This window comes from Bufo gargarizans, chromosome 9, assembly GCF_014858855.1.
Source record: "Bufo gargarizans isolate SCDJY-AF-19 chromosome 9, ASM1485885v1, whole genome shotgun sequence".
NCBI classification, from domain to species: Eukaryota; Metazoa; Chordata; class Amphibia; order Anura; family Bufonidae; genus Bufo; species Bufo gargarizans.
In genome coordinates, this window is record NC_058088.1 from 198417829 (window position 1) to 198433442 (window position 15614).

General features: G+C 54.7%; 1 protein-coding gene across 1 annotated transcript; it reads left to right on the top strand.

The window, feature by feature from the left end:
- The first annotated feature begins 4197 nt into the window (after positions 1-4197).
- On the top strand, positions 4198-13796 carry LOC122919485 (complement C5-like). Its single transcript, XM_044268544.1, has 8 exons — positions 4198-4310; positions 4775-4849; positions 5988-6093; positions 7094-7180; positions 7284-7373; positions 13045-13128; positions 13196-13334; positions 13529-13796. The coding sequence occupies exons 1-8, from the start codon at positions 4257-4259 to the stop codon at positions 13668-13670; spliced, it is 777 nt and encodes a 258-aa protein (XP_044124479.1). The 5' UTR covers positions 4198-4256; the 3' UTR covers positions 13671-13796.
- Positions 13797-15614: the final 1818 nt, after the last annotated feature.

Consider the following 15614-nt stretch of genomic DNA (forward strand, 5'->3'; position numbering starts at 1 on the left):
GTTACATGGTGTGAGTAGAATGCAGCGCCATCTAGTGGTTACATGGTGTGAGTAGAATGCAGCGCCATCTAGTGGTTACATGGTGTGAGTAGAATGCAGCGCCATCTAGTGGTTACATGGTGTGAGTAGAATGCAGCGCCATCTAGTGGTTACATGGTATGAGTAGAATGCAGCGCCATCTAGTGGTTACATAGTGTGAGTAGAATGCAGCGCCATCTAGTGGTTACATGGTATGAGTAGAATGCAGCGCCATCTAGTGGTTACATAGTATGAGTAGAATGCAGCGCCATCTAGTGGTTACATGGTATGAGTAGAATGCAGCGCCATCTAGTGGTTACATGGTATGAGTAGAATGCAGCGCCATCTAGTGGTTACATAGTGTGAGTAGAATGCAGCGCCATCTAGTGGTTACATAGTATGAGTAGAATGCAGCGCAATGTAGTGGTTACATGGTATGAGTAGAATGCAGCGCCATCTAGTGGTTACATGGTATGAGTAGAATGCAGCGCCATCTAGTGGTTACATGGTATGAGTAGAATGCAGCGCCATCTAGTGGTTACATAGTGTGAGTAGAATGCAGCGCCATCTAGTGGTTACATAGTATGAGTAGAATGCAGCGCCATCTAGTGGTTACATGGTATGAGTAGAATGCAGCGCCATCTAGTGGTTACATGGTGTGAGTAGAATGCAGCGCCATCTAGTGGTTACATAATTATCATTAGAATGCAGCGCCATCTAGTGGTTACATAATTATCATTAGAACGCTGCGGCATCTAGTGGTTATTTAATTGTGACTAGAACGCAGTGCCATTTAATGGTTATATAATTGAGTATAACACACAAACATCCAGTGGTTACATAGTATGAGTAGAACGCTGCGCCATCTAGTAGATACATAATATGGCTCCAGTCACACGTCTGTAATAATGGGTCTGCATCCGTTCGGCAAATTGCCGAACGGGTGCAGACCCATTCATTCTCTATGGAGAGCGAATGGTTGCGGAGAGCACACTATGTGCTCTCCATATCCGCATTTCTGGAGCGCTCCACCGATCTTCCGGTCCGCGGCTCTGGAAAAAAAAATAGAACATGTCCTATTCTTGTCCACAATTGCGGACAAGAATAGGCATTTCTATGGGGGTGCATTGCGGATCAGCAATGCACTACGGACGTGTGAATGGAACCTAATCAGTAGAAGACAGCTCTATCTAGTGGTTACATAATTGTAAGTAGAACGCAGCGCCATCTGGTGGTGACACAATTATAAGAAGACAGCTCTATCTAGTGGTTACATAATGATCAGTAGAACACAACACCATCTGGTGGTAACATAATTATCAGAAGACAGCTCTATCTAGTGGTTACATAATGATCAGTAGAACACAGCGCCATCTGGTGGTGACACAATTATAAGAAGACAGCTGTATCTAGTGGTTACATAATGATCAGTAGAACACAGCGCCATCTGGTGGTGACACAATTATAAGAAGACAGCTCTATCTAGTGGTTACATAATGATCAGTAGAACACAGCGCCATCTGGTGGTGACACAATTATAAGAAGACAGCTGTATCTAGTGGTTACATAATTGTAAGTAGAACACAGCGCCATCTGGTGGTGACACAATTATAAGAAGACAGCTCTATCTAGTGGTTACATAATTGTAAGTAGAACACAGCGCCATCTGGTGGTAACATAATTATCAGAAGACAGCTCTATCTAGTGGTTACATAATGATCAGTAGAACGCAGCGCCATCTGGTGGTAACATAATTATCAGAAGACAGCTCTATCTAGTGGTTACATAATTGTAAGTAGAACGCAGCGCCATCTGGTGGTAACATAATTATCAGAAGACAGCTCTATCTAGTGGTTACATAATTGTAAGTAGAACGCAGCGCCATCTGGTGGTAACATAATTATCAGAAGACAGCTCTATCTAGTGGTTACAAAATTGTAAGTAGAACGCAGCGCCATCTGGTGGTGACACAATTATAAGAAGACAGCTCTATCTAGTGGTTACATAATTGTAAGTAGAACACAGCGCCATCTGGTGGTAACATAATTATCAGAAGACAGCTCTATCTAGTGGTTACAAATTGTAAGTAGAACGCAGCGCCATCTGGTGGTGACACAATTATAAGAAGACAGCTCTATCTAGTGGTTACATAATTGTAAGTAGAACACAGCGCCATCTGGTGGTAACATAGTTATCAGAAGACAGCTCTATCTAGTGGTTACATAATGATCAGTAGAACGCAGCGCCATCTGGTGGTAACATAATTATCAGAAGACAGCTCTATCTAGTGGTTACATAATGATCAGTAGAACGCAGCGCCATCTGGTGGTAACACAATTATCAGAAGACAGCTCTATCTAGTGGTTACATAATGATCAGTAGAACACAGCGCCATCTGGTGGTAACATAATTATAAGAAGACAGCTCTATCTAGTGGTTACATAATGATCAGTAGAACACAGCGCCATCTGGTGGTAACATAATTATCAGAAGACAGCTCTAGCTAGTGGTTACATAATTGTAAGTAGAACGCAGCGCCATCTGGTGGTGACACAAATATAAGAAGACAGCTCTATCTAGTGGTTACATTATGATCAGTAGAACACAGCGCCATCTGGTGGTGACACAATTATCAGAAGACAGCTCTATCTAGTGGTTACATAATGATCAGTAGAACGCAGCGCCATCTGGTGGTAACATAATTATCAGAAGACAGCTCTATCTAGTGGTTACATAATTGTAAGTAGAACGCAGCGCCATCTGGTGGTGACACAAATATAAGAAGACAGCACTATCTAGTGGTTACATAATGATCAGTAGAACACAGCGCCATCTGGTGGTAACATAATTATCAGAAGACAGCTCTATCTAGTGGTTACATAATTGTAAGTAGAACGCAGCGCCATCTGGTGGTGACACAAATATCAGAAGACAGCTCTATCTAGTGGTTACATAATGATCAGTAGAACGCAGCGCCATCTGGTGGTGACACAAATATCAGAAGACAGCTCTATCTAGTGGTTACATAATGATCAGTAGAACGCAGCGCCATCTGTTGGTAACATAATTATCAGAAGACAGCTCTATCTAGTGGTTACATAATTGTAAGTAGAACGCAGCGCCATCTGGTGGTGACACAAATATCAGAAGACAGCTCTATCTAGTGGTTACATAATGATCAGTAGAACACAGCGCCATCTGGTGGTAACATAATTATCAGAAGACAGCTCTATCTAGTGGTTACATTATGATCAGTAGAACACAGCGCCATCTGGTGGTGACACAATTATAAGAAGACAGCTCTATCTAGTGGTTACATTATGATCAGTACAACACAGCGCCATCTGGTGGTAACATAATTATCAGAAGACAGCTCTGTCTAGTGGTTACATAATTGTAAGTAGAACGCAGCGCCATCTGGTGGTAACACAATTATCAGAAGACAGCTCTATCTAGTGGTTACATAATGATCAGTAGAACACAGCGCCATCTGGTGGTAACATAATTATCAGAAGACAGCTCTATCTAGTGGTTACATAATTGTAAGTAGAACGCAGCGCCATCTGGTGGTGACACAAATATCAGAAGACAGCTCTATCTAGTGGTTACATAATGATCAGTAGAACGCAGCGCCATCTGGTGGTGACACAAATATCAGAAGACAGCTCTATCTAGTGGTTACATAATGATCAGTAGAACGCAGCGCCATCTGTTGGTAACATAATTATCAGAAGACAGCTCTATCTAGTGGTTACATAATGATCAGTAGAACGCAGCGCCATCTGGTGGTAACATAATTATCAGAAGACAGCTCTATCTAGTGGTTACATAATGATCAGTAGAACGCAGCGCCATCTGGTGGTAACATAATTATCAGAAGACAGCTCTATCTAGTGGTTACATTATGATCAGTAGAACGCAGCGCCATCTGGTGGTAACACAATTATAAGAAGACAGCTCTATCTAGTGGTTACATAATTGTAAGTACAACGCAGCGCCATCTAGTGGTCACTTGACTGAGTTAAACTAGTAAATAACATTGGGGGATCACATCTGTCTGTGAGCTCCACAAATATCAAACCAAATCAGAAAATCTGGAGAATTCCTGTGGGATCGGATGATGGAGTTACATGTTCTGTGTTTTGTGTTGCACTTCGCTTGGGCCCCTGACGTTTTCGCCTCCATATTTCAGATATAAACCACAAAAAGATGAAATTTCCACATCTGGCCAGGCTGTCATGGAGATAACGCTGCTGACCGGGTTGCAGGCTGATGAGAAGCAACTAAACAAGGTAACGACCAGTGTGGCCCACGTGAATAGAGGTCACATGTTTTCTGTCAGTGCCGGCCCACGAGGATAGAGGTCACATGATATTTTGTGTCAGTGCCGGTCCACAAGGATAGAGGTCACATGATGTTTTGTGTCAGTGCCGGCCCGCGAGGATAGTGCCGGCCCACGAGGACAGAGGTCACGTGATGTTTTGTGTCAGTGCCGGCCCACGAGGATAGAGTTCACATGATGTTTTGTGTCAGTGCCGGCCCACGAGGATAGAGGTCACATGATGTTTTGTGTCAGTGCCGGCCCACGAGGATAGAGGTCACATGATGTTTTGTGTCAGTGCCGGCCCACGAGGACAGAGGTCACATGATGTTCAGTGTGCTACCTGCAACAGATAGTGGAGGGTGCTGTGAGGTTGTGGGCGGGGGATGAATGAAACATTTTTTTAACTGAGATTTAATTGTTCAACATTTTTAGCTTGTGAACAGAGTTGATCAGTTTGTCAGAGGCTACAGCATAGAAGACGGAAAAGTCATCCTCCATTTTGATTGGGTATGGTTATTACTGTGGTAAGAACATTCTGACTCCGCCTCTGCCCTGTAATAAGCGGTATATTTCCCTGACTCCGCCTCTGCCCTGTAATAAGCGGTATATTTCCCTGACTCCGTCCTGCCCTGTAATAACTGGTGCATTCCCTGACTCCGCCCCTGCTTTCTAATAAGTGTATTCCTTGATTCTGCCCCTTCCATGTAATAAGCAGTGTATACCCTGACTCCGCCCCTGCTTTGTAATAAGCAATGTATTCTCTGACTCCGCCTCAGTCCTGTAATAATCGTTGTATTCCATGACTCCGCCTCTGCCCTGTAATAAGCGGTATATTTCCCTGACTCCGCCCTGCCCTGTAATAAGTGGTGCATTCCCTGACTCCGCCCCTGCTTTGTAATAAGCAATGTATTCTCTGACTCCGCCTCAGTCCTGTAATAATCGTTGTATTCTCTGACTCCGCCTCAGTCCTGTAATAATCGGTGTATTCCCTGACTCCGCCTCTGCCCTGTAATGATCGGTGTATTCCCTGACTCCGCCTCTTCCCTGTAATAATCGGTGTATTCCCTGACTCCGCCTCTGCCCTGTAATAATCGGTGTATTCCCTGACTCCGCCTCTGCCCTGTAATAAGTGGTGCATTCCCTGACTCCGCCTCTGCCCTGTATAATCGGTGTATTCCCTGACTCCGCCTCTGCCCTGTAATAATCGGTGTATTCCCTGACTCCGCCTCTGCCCTGTAATAATCGGTGTATTCCCTGACTCCGCCTCTGCCCTGTAATAATCGGTGTATTCCCTGACTCCGCCTCTGCCCTGTAACAATCGGTGTATTCCCTGACTCCGCCTCTGCCCTGTAACAATCGGTGTATTCCCTGACTCCGCCTCTGCCCTGTAATAATCGGTGTATTCCCTGACTCCGCCTCTGCCCTGTAATAATCGGTGTATTCCCTGACTCCGCCTCTGCCCTGTAATAATCGGTGTATTCCCTGACTCCGCCTCTGCCCTGTAATAATCGGTGTATTCCCTGACTCCGCCTCTGCCCTGTAATAATCGGTGTATCCCTACTACGCCTCTGCCCTGTAATAATCGGTGTATTCCCTGACTCCGCCTCTGCCCTGTAATAAGCTGTTTTCCCCTCCCCCACTACAGATCACGTCTGATGATTATGTCTGCGCTCCACTGTACATCAGGAAGATATTTAAGGTGGCGTTCATGAGCCCCGGGATCTTTAAAGTCTACGAGTTCCACGCTCCAGGTAGTGGCGGCGCGCCGCATCCATCTCACCGTTGCGTATGGCGTACAGTAGGTTATATGATGGGGGGGGGGGTGCAACACATGGCGGTCTCCTGGAGCAGCTGCTGTCCGGCTGAGGAAAGTGCCGATCATACGCAGAGCGCAGCTCATATAGAAAGTGCGGCCATGGCGGCTCACAGCGCGGCGCATATAGCCGGGGTGTTATGGCGCTCGTTTCCACAGTGCCTCCGGCCCCATATTCTCTGCTGTTCCCCTGGGAGTGAGCGCTGTACTCGGCTATCTCCGCAACTCCCATAGAAATGAATGGCCACGCGCATGTGCAACCGCTACGGGGCCCGCATTCATGTGATCGTGGGGGTCCCAAAGTTAGGACCTTCATCGATCTAATAGACATCCCCTATCCTGTGGAGACCTGCACACAATGACTTGTGACGCCCCGCTGCCAGGTCGAGGCGCCCTCCACTACTCCGATATCAGGTCTGCCTGATGAGTGGGCGCTTCAGTGGACCAATCACCGCGTAGCTCACCACCAGTCATGGTGTCTGGGGCCCGAGAGGACCGCCAATAATAAAGTGCCACGGGTCCTACTGCATGTACTGCACAGCCTGTCCACTAGGTGGCGGCACAGCGCAGCAGGAATTAAAGGGCTTTTGCCATCTCAGACAATGAGGATGGAGCGGGGAAACGAATGGAGGGCGCACTGTGCATGCGCAGCCACCCTTGGTGGTGGACGAACCCCAAGAAATCCGGGTCCTGCAGCCACAGCTCTCAGCGGTGGGACCCGCACCTATCAGACAATGGGGGCATCTCCTAGCGATATTCCCCCATTGTCTGAGATGGGGATACTGGGATGATGGGGAGGAAATCTGCATGAACATGGTGGCACATAAGACCAGGGAAAAAAGGGATCTCCCCACAACGCAGGATTATGACATCATCTTACATGGGGGGCTCACCCTGCAGCCCCCATCTTGTGTTCACATTCAGCTTCCCCCCCACAGAACAGGAGTGCACCACCTACTACAACCCCTTCCTGGACGAGAACCTGACCAGAGTGTGCGCCGGAGATGCCTGCAAATGTATTGAAGGTAAGTGAACCGCCACCATCACTGCTGCCTCCAGGTATTACCACCGCTATCATTATATGAACTATCACCCTCATCATCATCTGGGCAATGACTGTGTCCTCAGGTGAATGTCCCAAGATGAAGAGCAGACTGGACATGAGTGTGACGGCGGAGCAGAGGAAGGACGCCGCATGCAAGGGCGACATGACCTACGGTGAGGAGGGGCTCATGTGGAGGTGCCCCCTGTGTGGGGGGGGGGGCAGATCATCGGGGTCTGGACTGTGAGGGGGGGCTCATGTGGAGGTGCCCCCTGTGTGGGGGGGGGGGGGGGGCGGGGGCAGATCATCGGGGTCTGCACTGTGAGGAGAGGCTCATGTGGATGTGCCCCTGTGTGAGGGGGGGGGGGGGCGGGGGCAGATCATCGGGGTCTGGACTGTGAGGGGGGGCTCATGTGGAGGTGCCCCCTGTGTGAGGGGGGGCGGGGGCAGATCATCGGGGTCTGGACTGTGAGGGGGGGCTCATGTGGAGGTGCCCCCTGTGTGAGGGGGGGCGGGGGCAGATCATCGGGGTCTGGACTGTGAGGAGGGGCTCATGTGGAGGTGCCCCCTGTGTGGGGGGAGGGGGGGGGCGGGGGCAGATCATCAGGGTCTGGACTGTGAGGAGGGGCTCATGTGGATGTGCCCCTGTGTGAGGGGGGGGGGGCGGGGGCAGATCATCGGGGTCTGGACTGTGAGGAGGGGCTCATGTGATGTGCCCCCTGTGTGAGGGGGGGCGGGGGCAGATCATCGGGGTCTGCACTGTGAGGAGGGGCTCATGTGGAGGTGCCCCCTGTGTGGGGGGGGGGGGGCGGGGGCAGATCATCGGGGTCTGGACTGTGAGGAGGGGCTCATGTGGAGGTGCCCCCTGTGTGGGGGGGGGGGGGGCGGGGGCAGATCATCGGGGTCTGGACTGTGAGGGGGGGCTCATGTGATGTGCCCCCTGTGTGAGGGGGGGGGCGGGGGCAGATCATCGGGGTCTGCACTGTGAGGAGGGGCTCATGTGGATGTGCCCCTGTGTGAGGGGGGGGCGGGGGCAGATCATCAGGGTCTGGACTGTGAGGAGGGGCTCATGTGGATGTGCCCCTGTGTGAGGGGGGGGGGGCGGGGGCAGATCATCGGGGTCTGGACTGTGAGGAGGGGCTCATGTGATGTGCCCCCTGTGTGAGGGGGGGCGGGGGCAGATCATCGGGGTCTGGACTGTGAGGAGGGGCTCATGTGGATGTGCCCCTGTGTGAGGGGGGGGGGCGGGGGAAGATCATCGGGGTCTGGACTGTGAGGAGGGGCTCATGTGGATGTGCCCCTGTGTGAGGGGGGGGGGGGCGGGGGCAGATCATCGGGGTCTGGACTGTGAGGAGGGGCTCATGTGATGTGCCCCTGTGTGAGGGGGGGGGCGGGGGCAGATCATCGGGGTCTGCACTGTGAGGAGGGGCTCATGTGGATGTGCCCCCTGTGTGAGGGGGGGGGCGGGGGCAGATCATCGGGGTCTGGACTGTGAGGAGGGGCTCATGTGGAGGTGCCCCCTGTGTGGGGGGGGGGGGGCGGGGGCAGATCATCGGGGTCTGGACTGTGAGGAGGGGCTCATGTGGATGTGCCCCTGTGTGAGGGGGGGGGGGGCGGGGGCAGATCATCGGGGTCTGGACTGTGAGGAGGGGCTCATGTGATGTGCCCCCTGTGTGAGGGGGGGCGGGGGCAGATCATCGGGGTCTGGACTGTGAGGAGGGGCTCATGTGGATGTGCCCCTGTGTGAGGGGGGGGGGGCGGGGGCAGATCATCGGGGTCTGGACTGTGAGGAGGGGCTCATGTGGAGGTGCCCCCTGTGTGGGGGGGGGGGGCGGGGGCAGATCATCGGGGTCTGGACTGTGAGGAGGGGCTCATGTGGATGTGCCCCTGTGTGAGGGGGGGGGGGGGCGGGGGCAGATCATCGGGGTCTGGACTGTGGGGAGGGGCTCATGTGATGTGCCCCCTGTGTGAGGGGGGGGGCGGGGGCAGATCATCGGGGTCTGGACTGTCAGGAGAGGCTCATGTGTGGATGTGCCCCCTGTGTGAGGGGGGGGCGGGGGCAGATCATCGGGGTCTGCACTGTGAGGAGGGGCTCATGTGGATGTGCCCCCTGTGTGAGGGGGGGGCGGGGGCAGATCATCGGGGTCTGCACTGTGAGGAGGGGCTCATGTGGATGTGCCCCTGTGTGGGGGGGGGCAGGGGCAGATCATCGGGGTCTGGACTGTGAGGAGGGGCTCATGTGATGTGCCCCCTGTGTGAGGGGGGGGGGCAGATCATCGGGGTCTGCACTGTGAGGAGGGGCTCATGTGATGTGCCCCTGTGTGAGGGGGGGGGCGGGGGCAGATTATCGGGGTCTGCACTGTGAGGAGGGGCTCATGTGATGTGCCCCTGTGTGAGGGGGGGCGGGGGCAGATCATCGGGGTCTGCACTGTGAGGAGGGGCTCATGTGATGTGCCCCCTGTGTGAGGGGGGGGCAGATCATCGGGGTCTGCACTGTGGGGAGGGGCTCATGTGATGTGCCCCCTGTGTGAGGGGGGGTGGGGGCAGATCATCGGGGTCTGCACTTTGAGGAGGGGCTCATGTGATGTGCCCCCTGTGTGAGGGGGGGTGGGGGCAGATCATCGGGGTCTGCACTGTGAGGAGGGGCTCATGTGGATGTGCCCCCTGTGTGAGGGGGGGGCGGGGGCAGATCATCGGGGTCTGCACTGTGAGGAGGGGCTCATGTGGATGTGCCCCCTGTGTGAGGGGGGGGCGGGGGCAGATCATCGGGGTCTGCACTGTGAGGAGGGGCTCATGTGGATGTGCCCCTGTGTGGGGGGGGGGCAGGGGCAGATCATCGGGGTCTGGACTGTGAGGAGGGGCTCATGTGATGTGCCCCCTGTGTGAGGGGGGGCGGGGGCAGATTATCGGGGTCTGCACTGTGAGGAGGGGCTCATGTGATGTGCCCCTGTGTGAGGGGGGGGGGGGGGCGGGGGCAGATCATCGGGGTCTGCACTGTGAGGAGGGGCTCATGTGATGTGCCCCTGTGTGAGGGGGGGGGCGGGGGCAGATCATCGGGGTCTGCACTGTGAGGAGGGGCTCATGTGGATGTGCCCCCTGTGTGAGGGGGGGGGCGGGGGCAGATCATCGGGGTCTGCACTGTGAGGAGGGGCTCATGTGGATGTGCCCCTGTGTGAGGGGGGGCGGGGGCAGATCATCGGGGTCTGCACTGTGAGGAGGGGCTCATGTGATGTGCCCCTGTGTGAGGGGGGGGGGCGGGGGCAGATCATCGGGGTCTGCACTGTGAGGAGGGGCTCATGTGATGTGTCCCCTGTGTGAGGGGGGGGGGGCAGATCATCGGGGTCTGCACTGTGAGGAGGGGCTCATGTGATGTGCCCCTGTGTGAGGGGGGGCGGGGGCAGATCATCGGGGTCTGCACTGTGAGGAGGGGCTCATGTGATGTGCCCCTGTGTGAGGGGGGGGGGGGCGGGGGCAGATCATCGGGGTCTGCACTGTGAGGAGGGGCTCATGTGATGTGCCCCTGTGTGAGGGGGGGGGGGCGGGGGCAGATCATCGGGGTCTGGACTGTGAGGGGGGGCGGGGGCAGATCATCGGGGTCTGCACTGTGAGGAGGGGCTCATGTGGATGTGCCCCTGTGTGAGGGGGGGGGGCGGGGGCAGATCATCGGGGTCTGCACTGTGAGGAGGGGCTCATGTGGATGTGCCCCTGTGTGAGGGGGGGGGGGGGGCAGATCATCGGGGTCTGCACTGTGGGGAGGGGCTCATGTGATGTGCCCCTGTGTGAGGGGGGGGCGGGGGCAGATCATCGGGGTCTGCACTGTGAGGAGGGGCTCATGTGATGTGCCCCCTGTGTGAGGGGGGGGCGGGGGCAGATCATCGGGGTCTGCACTGTGAGGAGGGGCTCATGTGGATGTGCCCCTGTGTGAGGGGGGGGGCGGGGGCAGATCATCGGGGTCTGCACTGTGAGGAGGGGCTCATGTGATGTGCCCCTGTGTGAGGGGGGGCGGGGGCAGATCATCGGGGTCTGCACTGTGAGGAGGGGCTCATGTGATGTGCCCCTGTGTGAGGGGGGGGGGCGGGGGCAGATCATCGGGGTCTGCACTGTGAGGAGGGGCTCATGTGATGTGCCCCTGTGTGAGGGGGGGGGGGCGGGGGCAGATCATCGGGGTCTGCACTGTGAGGAGGGGCTCATGTGTGGATGTGCCCCTGTGTGAGGGGGGGCGGGGGCAGATCATCGGAGTCTGCACTGTGAGGAGGGGCTCATGTGATGTGCCCCTGTGTGAGGGGGGGGGGCGGGGGCAGATTATCGGGGTCTGCACTGTGAGGAGGGGCTCATGTGATGTGCCCCTGTGTGAGGGGGGGCGGGGGCAGATCATCGGAGTCTGCACTGTGAGGAGGGGCTCATGTGATGTGCCCCTGTGTGAGGGGGGGGGGGCGGGGGCAGATCATCGGGGTCTGCACTGTGAGGAGGGGCTCATGTGGATGTGCCCCTGTGTGAGGGGGGGGGGCAGATCATCGGGGTCTGCACTGTGGGGAGGGGCTCATGTGATGTGCCCCTGTGTGAGGGGGGGGGGGCGGGGGCAGATCATCGGGGTCTGCACTGTGAGGAGGGGCTCATGTGATGTGCCCCTGTGTGAGGGGGGGGGCAGATCATCGGGGTCTGCACTGTGAGGAGGGGCTCATGTGATGTGCCCCTGTGTGAGGGGGGGGGGGGGCGGGGGCAGATCATCGGGGTCTGCACTGTGAGGAGGGGCTCATGTGATGTGCCCCTGTGTGAGGGGGGGGCGGGGGCAGATCATCGGGGTCTGCACTGTGAGGAGGGGCTCATGTGATGTGCCCCTGTGTGAGGGGGGGGGCGGGGGCAGATGATCGGGGTCTGCACTGTGAGGAGGGGCTCATGTGGATGTGCCCCTGTGTGAGGGGGGGGGCAGATCATCGGGGTCTGCACTGTGGGGAGGGGCTCATGTGATGTGCCCCTGTGTGAGGGGGGGGCGGGGGCAGATCATCGGGGTCTGCACTGTGAGGAGGGGCTCATGTGATGTGCCCCTGTGTGAGGGGGGGGGGCAGATCATCGGGGTCTGCACTGTGAGGAGGGGCTCATGTGATGTGCCCCTGTGTGGGGGGGGGGGGGCGGGGGCAGATTATCGGGGTCTGCACTGTGGGGAGGGGCTCATGTGATGTGCCCCTGTGTGGGGGGGGGGGGCGGGGGCAGATTATCGGGGTCTGCACTGTGGGGAGGGGCTCATGTGATGTGCCCCTGTGTGGGGGGGGGGGGGGGGGCGGGGGCAGATCATCGGGGTCTGCACTGTGGGGAGGGGCTCATGTGATGTGCCCCCTGTGTGAGGGGGGGGCGGGGGCAGATTATCGGGGTCTGCACTGTGAGGAGGGGCTCATGTGATGTGCCCCTGTGTGAGGGGGGGCGGGGGCAGATCATCGGGGTCTGCACTGTGAGGAGGGGCTCATGTGATGTGCCCCTGTGTGAGGGGGGGGGGGGGGCAGATCATCGGGGTCTGCACTGTGAGGAGGGGCTCATGTGATGTGCCCCTGTGTGAGGGGGGGGGCAGATCATCGGGGTCTGCACTGTGAGGAGGGGCTCATGTGATGTGCCCCCTGTGTGAGGGGGGGTGGGGGCAGATCATCGGGGTCTGCACTGTGAGGAGGGGCTCATGTGATGTGCCCCTGTGTGAGGGGGGGGGCAGATCATCGGGGTCTGCACTGTGAGGAGGGGCTCATGTGAATTGCTAGTACGGTAAGTCCCTACAGTACCTCGTGGGCGGCAGGTCCAGGGAGTCGGGCATCGCAGGGGCTGCTGGTTGTGGCTGACATATCACCATGCTGTTTCCTGCAGCCTATAAAGTGGAAGCCGCAATGTCTGAGGACGAGGGGGAGTTTGTGAAGTACACGGTGACCATCGTGGATATATTCAATAAAGGTAAGTCAGGTGACGGCGGTAGTAATGGCGGCGGAACTCAGCGCTCACCGCCTCGTCTCCTCCACAGGCTCCGCCTCAGTGAGGTTTAATAAACAAGTGCGGCTTATCCAGAAGAAGACATGCGACAAGTTCAGTCTGCAGCGCGGGGAGCGCTACCTGATCATGGGGAAGGACGGCCTCCAGCTCCGAGGAGAGCGGGAATTCGAGTAAGTAACGCCCCCGCGGCGCCAGAGTGCCGGATCACGTAATCTGTCATCACCCAGCTTTCTCAGTCTCCCGAATCCTATTGGCGGTGTGGAGGAGCGCGGGAAACCTGGCTGACCAATCCCACTGATGATATCATCAGTGCCCCGCTGTCAACTCATTGGCTCTAGCTGGTCACATGATTCCTCCCTTGCAGGTACATGTATCCCCTGGACTCCAACACGTGGGTGGAGTGGTGGCCGGAGTCCTCATCCTGCAGCACTCGCTCCTGCGCACAGTTCCTCACCGTCCTGGAGGATTTCTCAGAGAGCATACTTCTGGATGGCTGCAAGCCGTAGTCACCGCTGAAGATTTGTCACATTGTTTCACCCCAGTTATCGACTATGTCACTTTACTGTTTTCTTGTGTTTTTACTTTTTCCAAATATGTACATAATAAAACAAGTCACATGACTGATCACTGTGCACGTGGGTGCTGGGCGTCTCCCTTACAGCTGCTTGTATGAGCTCCCTCTAGTGGTGGTTGTATAATCTGTATGTAGTGAGCTCCCTCTAGTGGTGGCTGTATAATCTGTATGCAGTGAGCTCCCTCTAGTGGTGGCTGTATAATCTGTATGTAGTGACCTCCCTCTAGTGGTGGCTGTATAATCTGTATGTAGTGAGCTCCCTCTAGTGGTGGTTGTATAATCTGTATGTAGTGAGCTCCCTCTAGTGGTGGCTGTATAATCTGTATGTAGTGACCTCCCTCTAGTGGTGGCTGTACAATCTGTATGCAGTGAGCTCCCTCTAGTGGTGGTTGTATAATCTGTATGTAGTGAGCTCCCTCTAGTGGTGACTGTATAATCTGTATGTAGTGAGCTCCCTCTAGTGGTGGCTGTATAATCTGTATGTAGTGAGCTCCCTCTAGTGGTGGCTGTATAATCTGTATGTAGTGAGCTCCCTCTAGTGGTGGCTGTATAATCTGTATGTAGTGAGCTCCCTCTAGTGGTGGCTGTATAATCTGTATGTAGTGAGCTCCCTCTAGTGGTGGCTTGTATAATCTGTATGTAGTGAGCTCCCTCTAGTGGTGGCTGTATAATCTGTATGTAGTGAGCTCCCTCTAGTGGTGGCTGTATAATCTGTATGTAGTGAGCTCCCTCTAGTGGTGGCTGTATAATCTGTATGTAGTGAGCTCCCTCTAGTGGTGGCTGTATAATCTGTATGTAGTGAGCTCCCTCTAGTGGTGGCTGTATAATCTGTATGTAGTGAGCTCCCTCTAGTGGTGGCTGTATAATCTGTATGTAGTGAGCTCCCTCTAGTGGTGCTGTATAATCTGTATGTAGTGAGCTCCCTCTAGTGGTGGCTGTATAATCTGTATGTAGTGAGCTCCCTCTAGTGGTGGACTGTATAATCTGTATGTAGTGAGCTCCCTCTAGTGGTGGCTGTATAATCTGTATGTAGTGAGCTCCCTCTAGTGGTGGCTGTATAATCTGTATGTAGTGAGCTCCCTCTAGTGGTGGCTGTATAATCTGTATGTAGTGAGCTCCCTCTAGTGGTGGCTGTATAATCTGTATGTAGTGAGCTCCCTCTAGTGGTGGCTGTATAATCTGTATGTGGTGAGCTCCCTCTAGTGGTGGCTGTATAATCTGTATGTAGTGAGCTCCCTTAGTGGTGGCTGTATAATCTGTATGTAGTGAGCTCCCTCTAGTGGTGGCTGTATAATCTGTATGTAGTGAGCTCCCTCTAGTGGTGGCTGTATAATCTGTATGTAGTGAGCTCCCTCTAGTGGTGGCTGTATAATCTGTATGTAGGTGAGCTCCCTCTAGTGGTGGCTGTATAATCTGTATGTAGTGAGCTCCCTCTAGTGGTGGCTGTATAATCTGTATGTAGTGAGCTCCCTCTAGTGGTGGCTGTATAATCTTATGTAGTGAGCTCCCTCTAGTGGTGGCTGTATAATCTGTATGTAGGTGAGCTCCCTCTATGGTGGCTGTATAATCTGTATGTAGTGAGCTCCCTCTAGTGGTGGCTGTATAATCTGTATGTAGTGAGCTCCCTCTAGTGGTGGCTGTATATCTGTATGTAGGTGAGCTCCCTCTAGTGGTGGCTGTATAATCTGTATGTAGTGAGCTCCCTCTAGTGGTGGCTGTATAATCTGTATGTAGTGAGCTCCCTCTAGTGGTGGCTGTATAATCTGTATGTAGTGAGCTCCCTCTAGTGGTGGCTGTATAATCTGTATGTAGTGAGCTCCCTCTAGTGGTGGCTGTATAATCTGTATGTAGTGAGCTCCCTCTAGTGGTGGACTGT

Bases quoted from the DNA above. Each gene is read 5' to 3' on its own strand.
- LOC122919485 (XM_044268544.1), top strand. From the start codon at position 4,257: ATGGAGATAACGCTGCTGACCGGGTTGCAGGCTGATGAGAAGCAACTA. The intron at 4,311-4,774 runs GTAACGACCAGT...CAACATTTTTAG, and splicing joins ATGAGAAGCAACTAAACAAG to CTTGTGAACAGAGTTGATCA. The intron at 4,850-5,987 runs GTATGGTTATTA...CCCCCACTACAG, and splicing joins TCATCCTCCATTTTGATTGG to ATCACGTCTGATGATTATGT.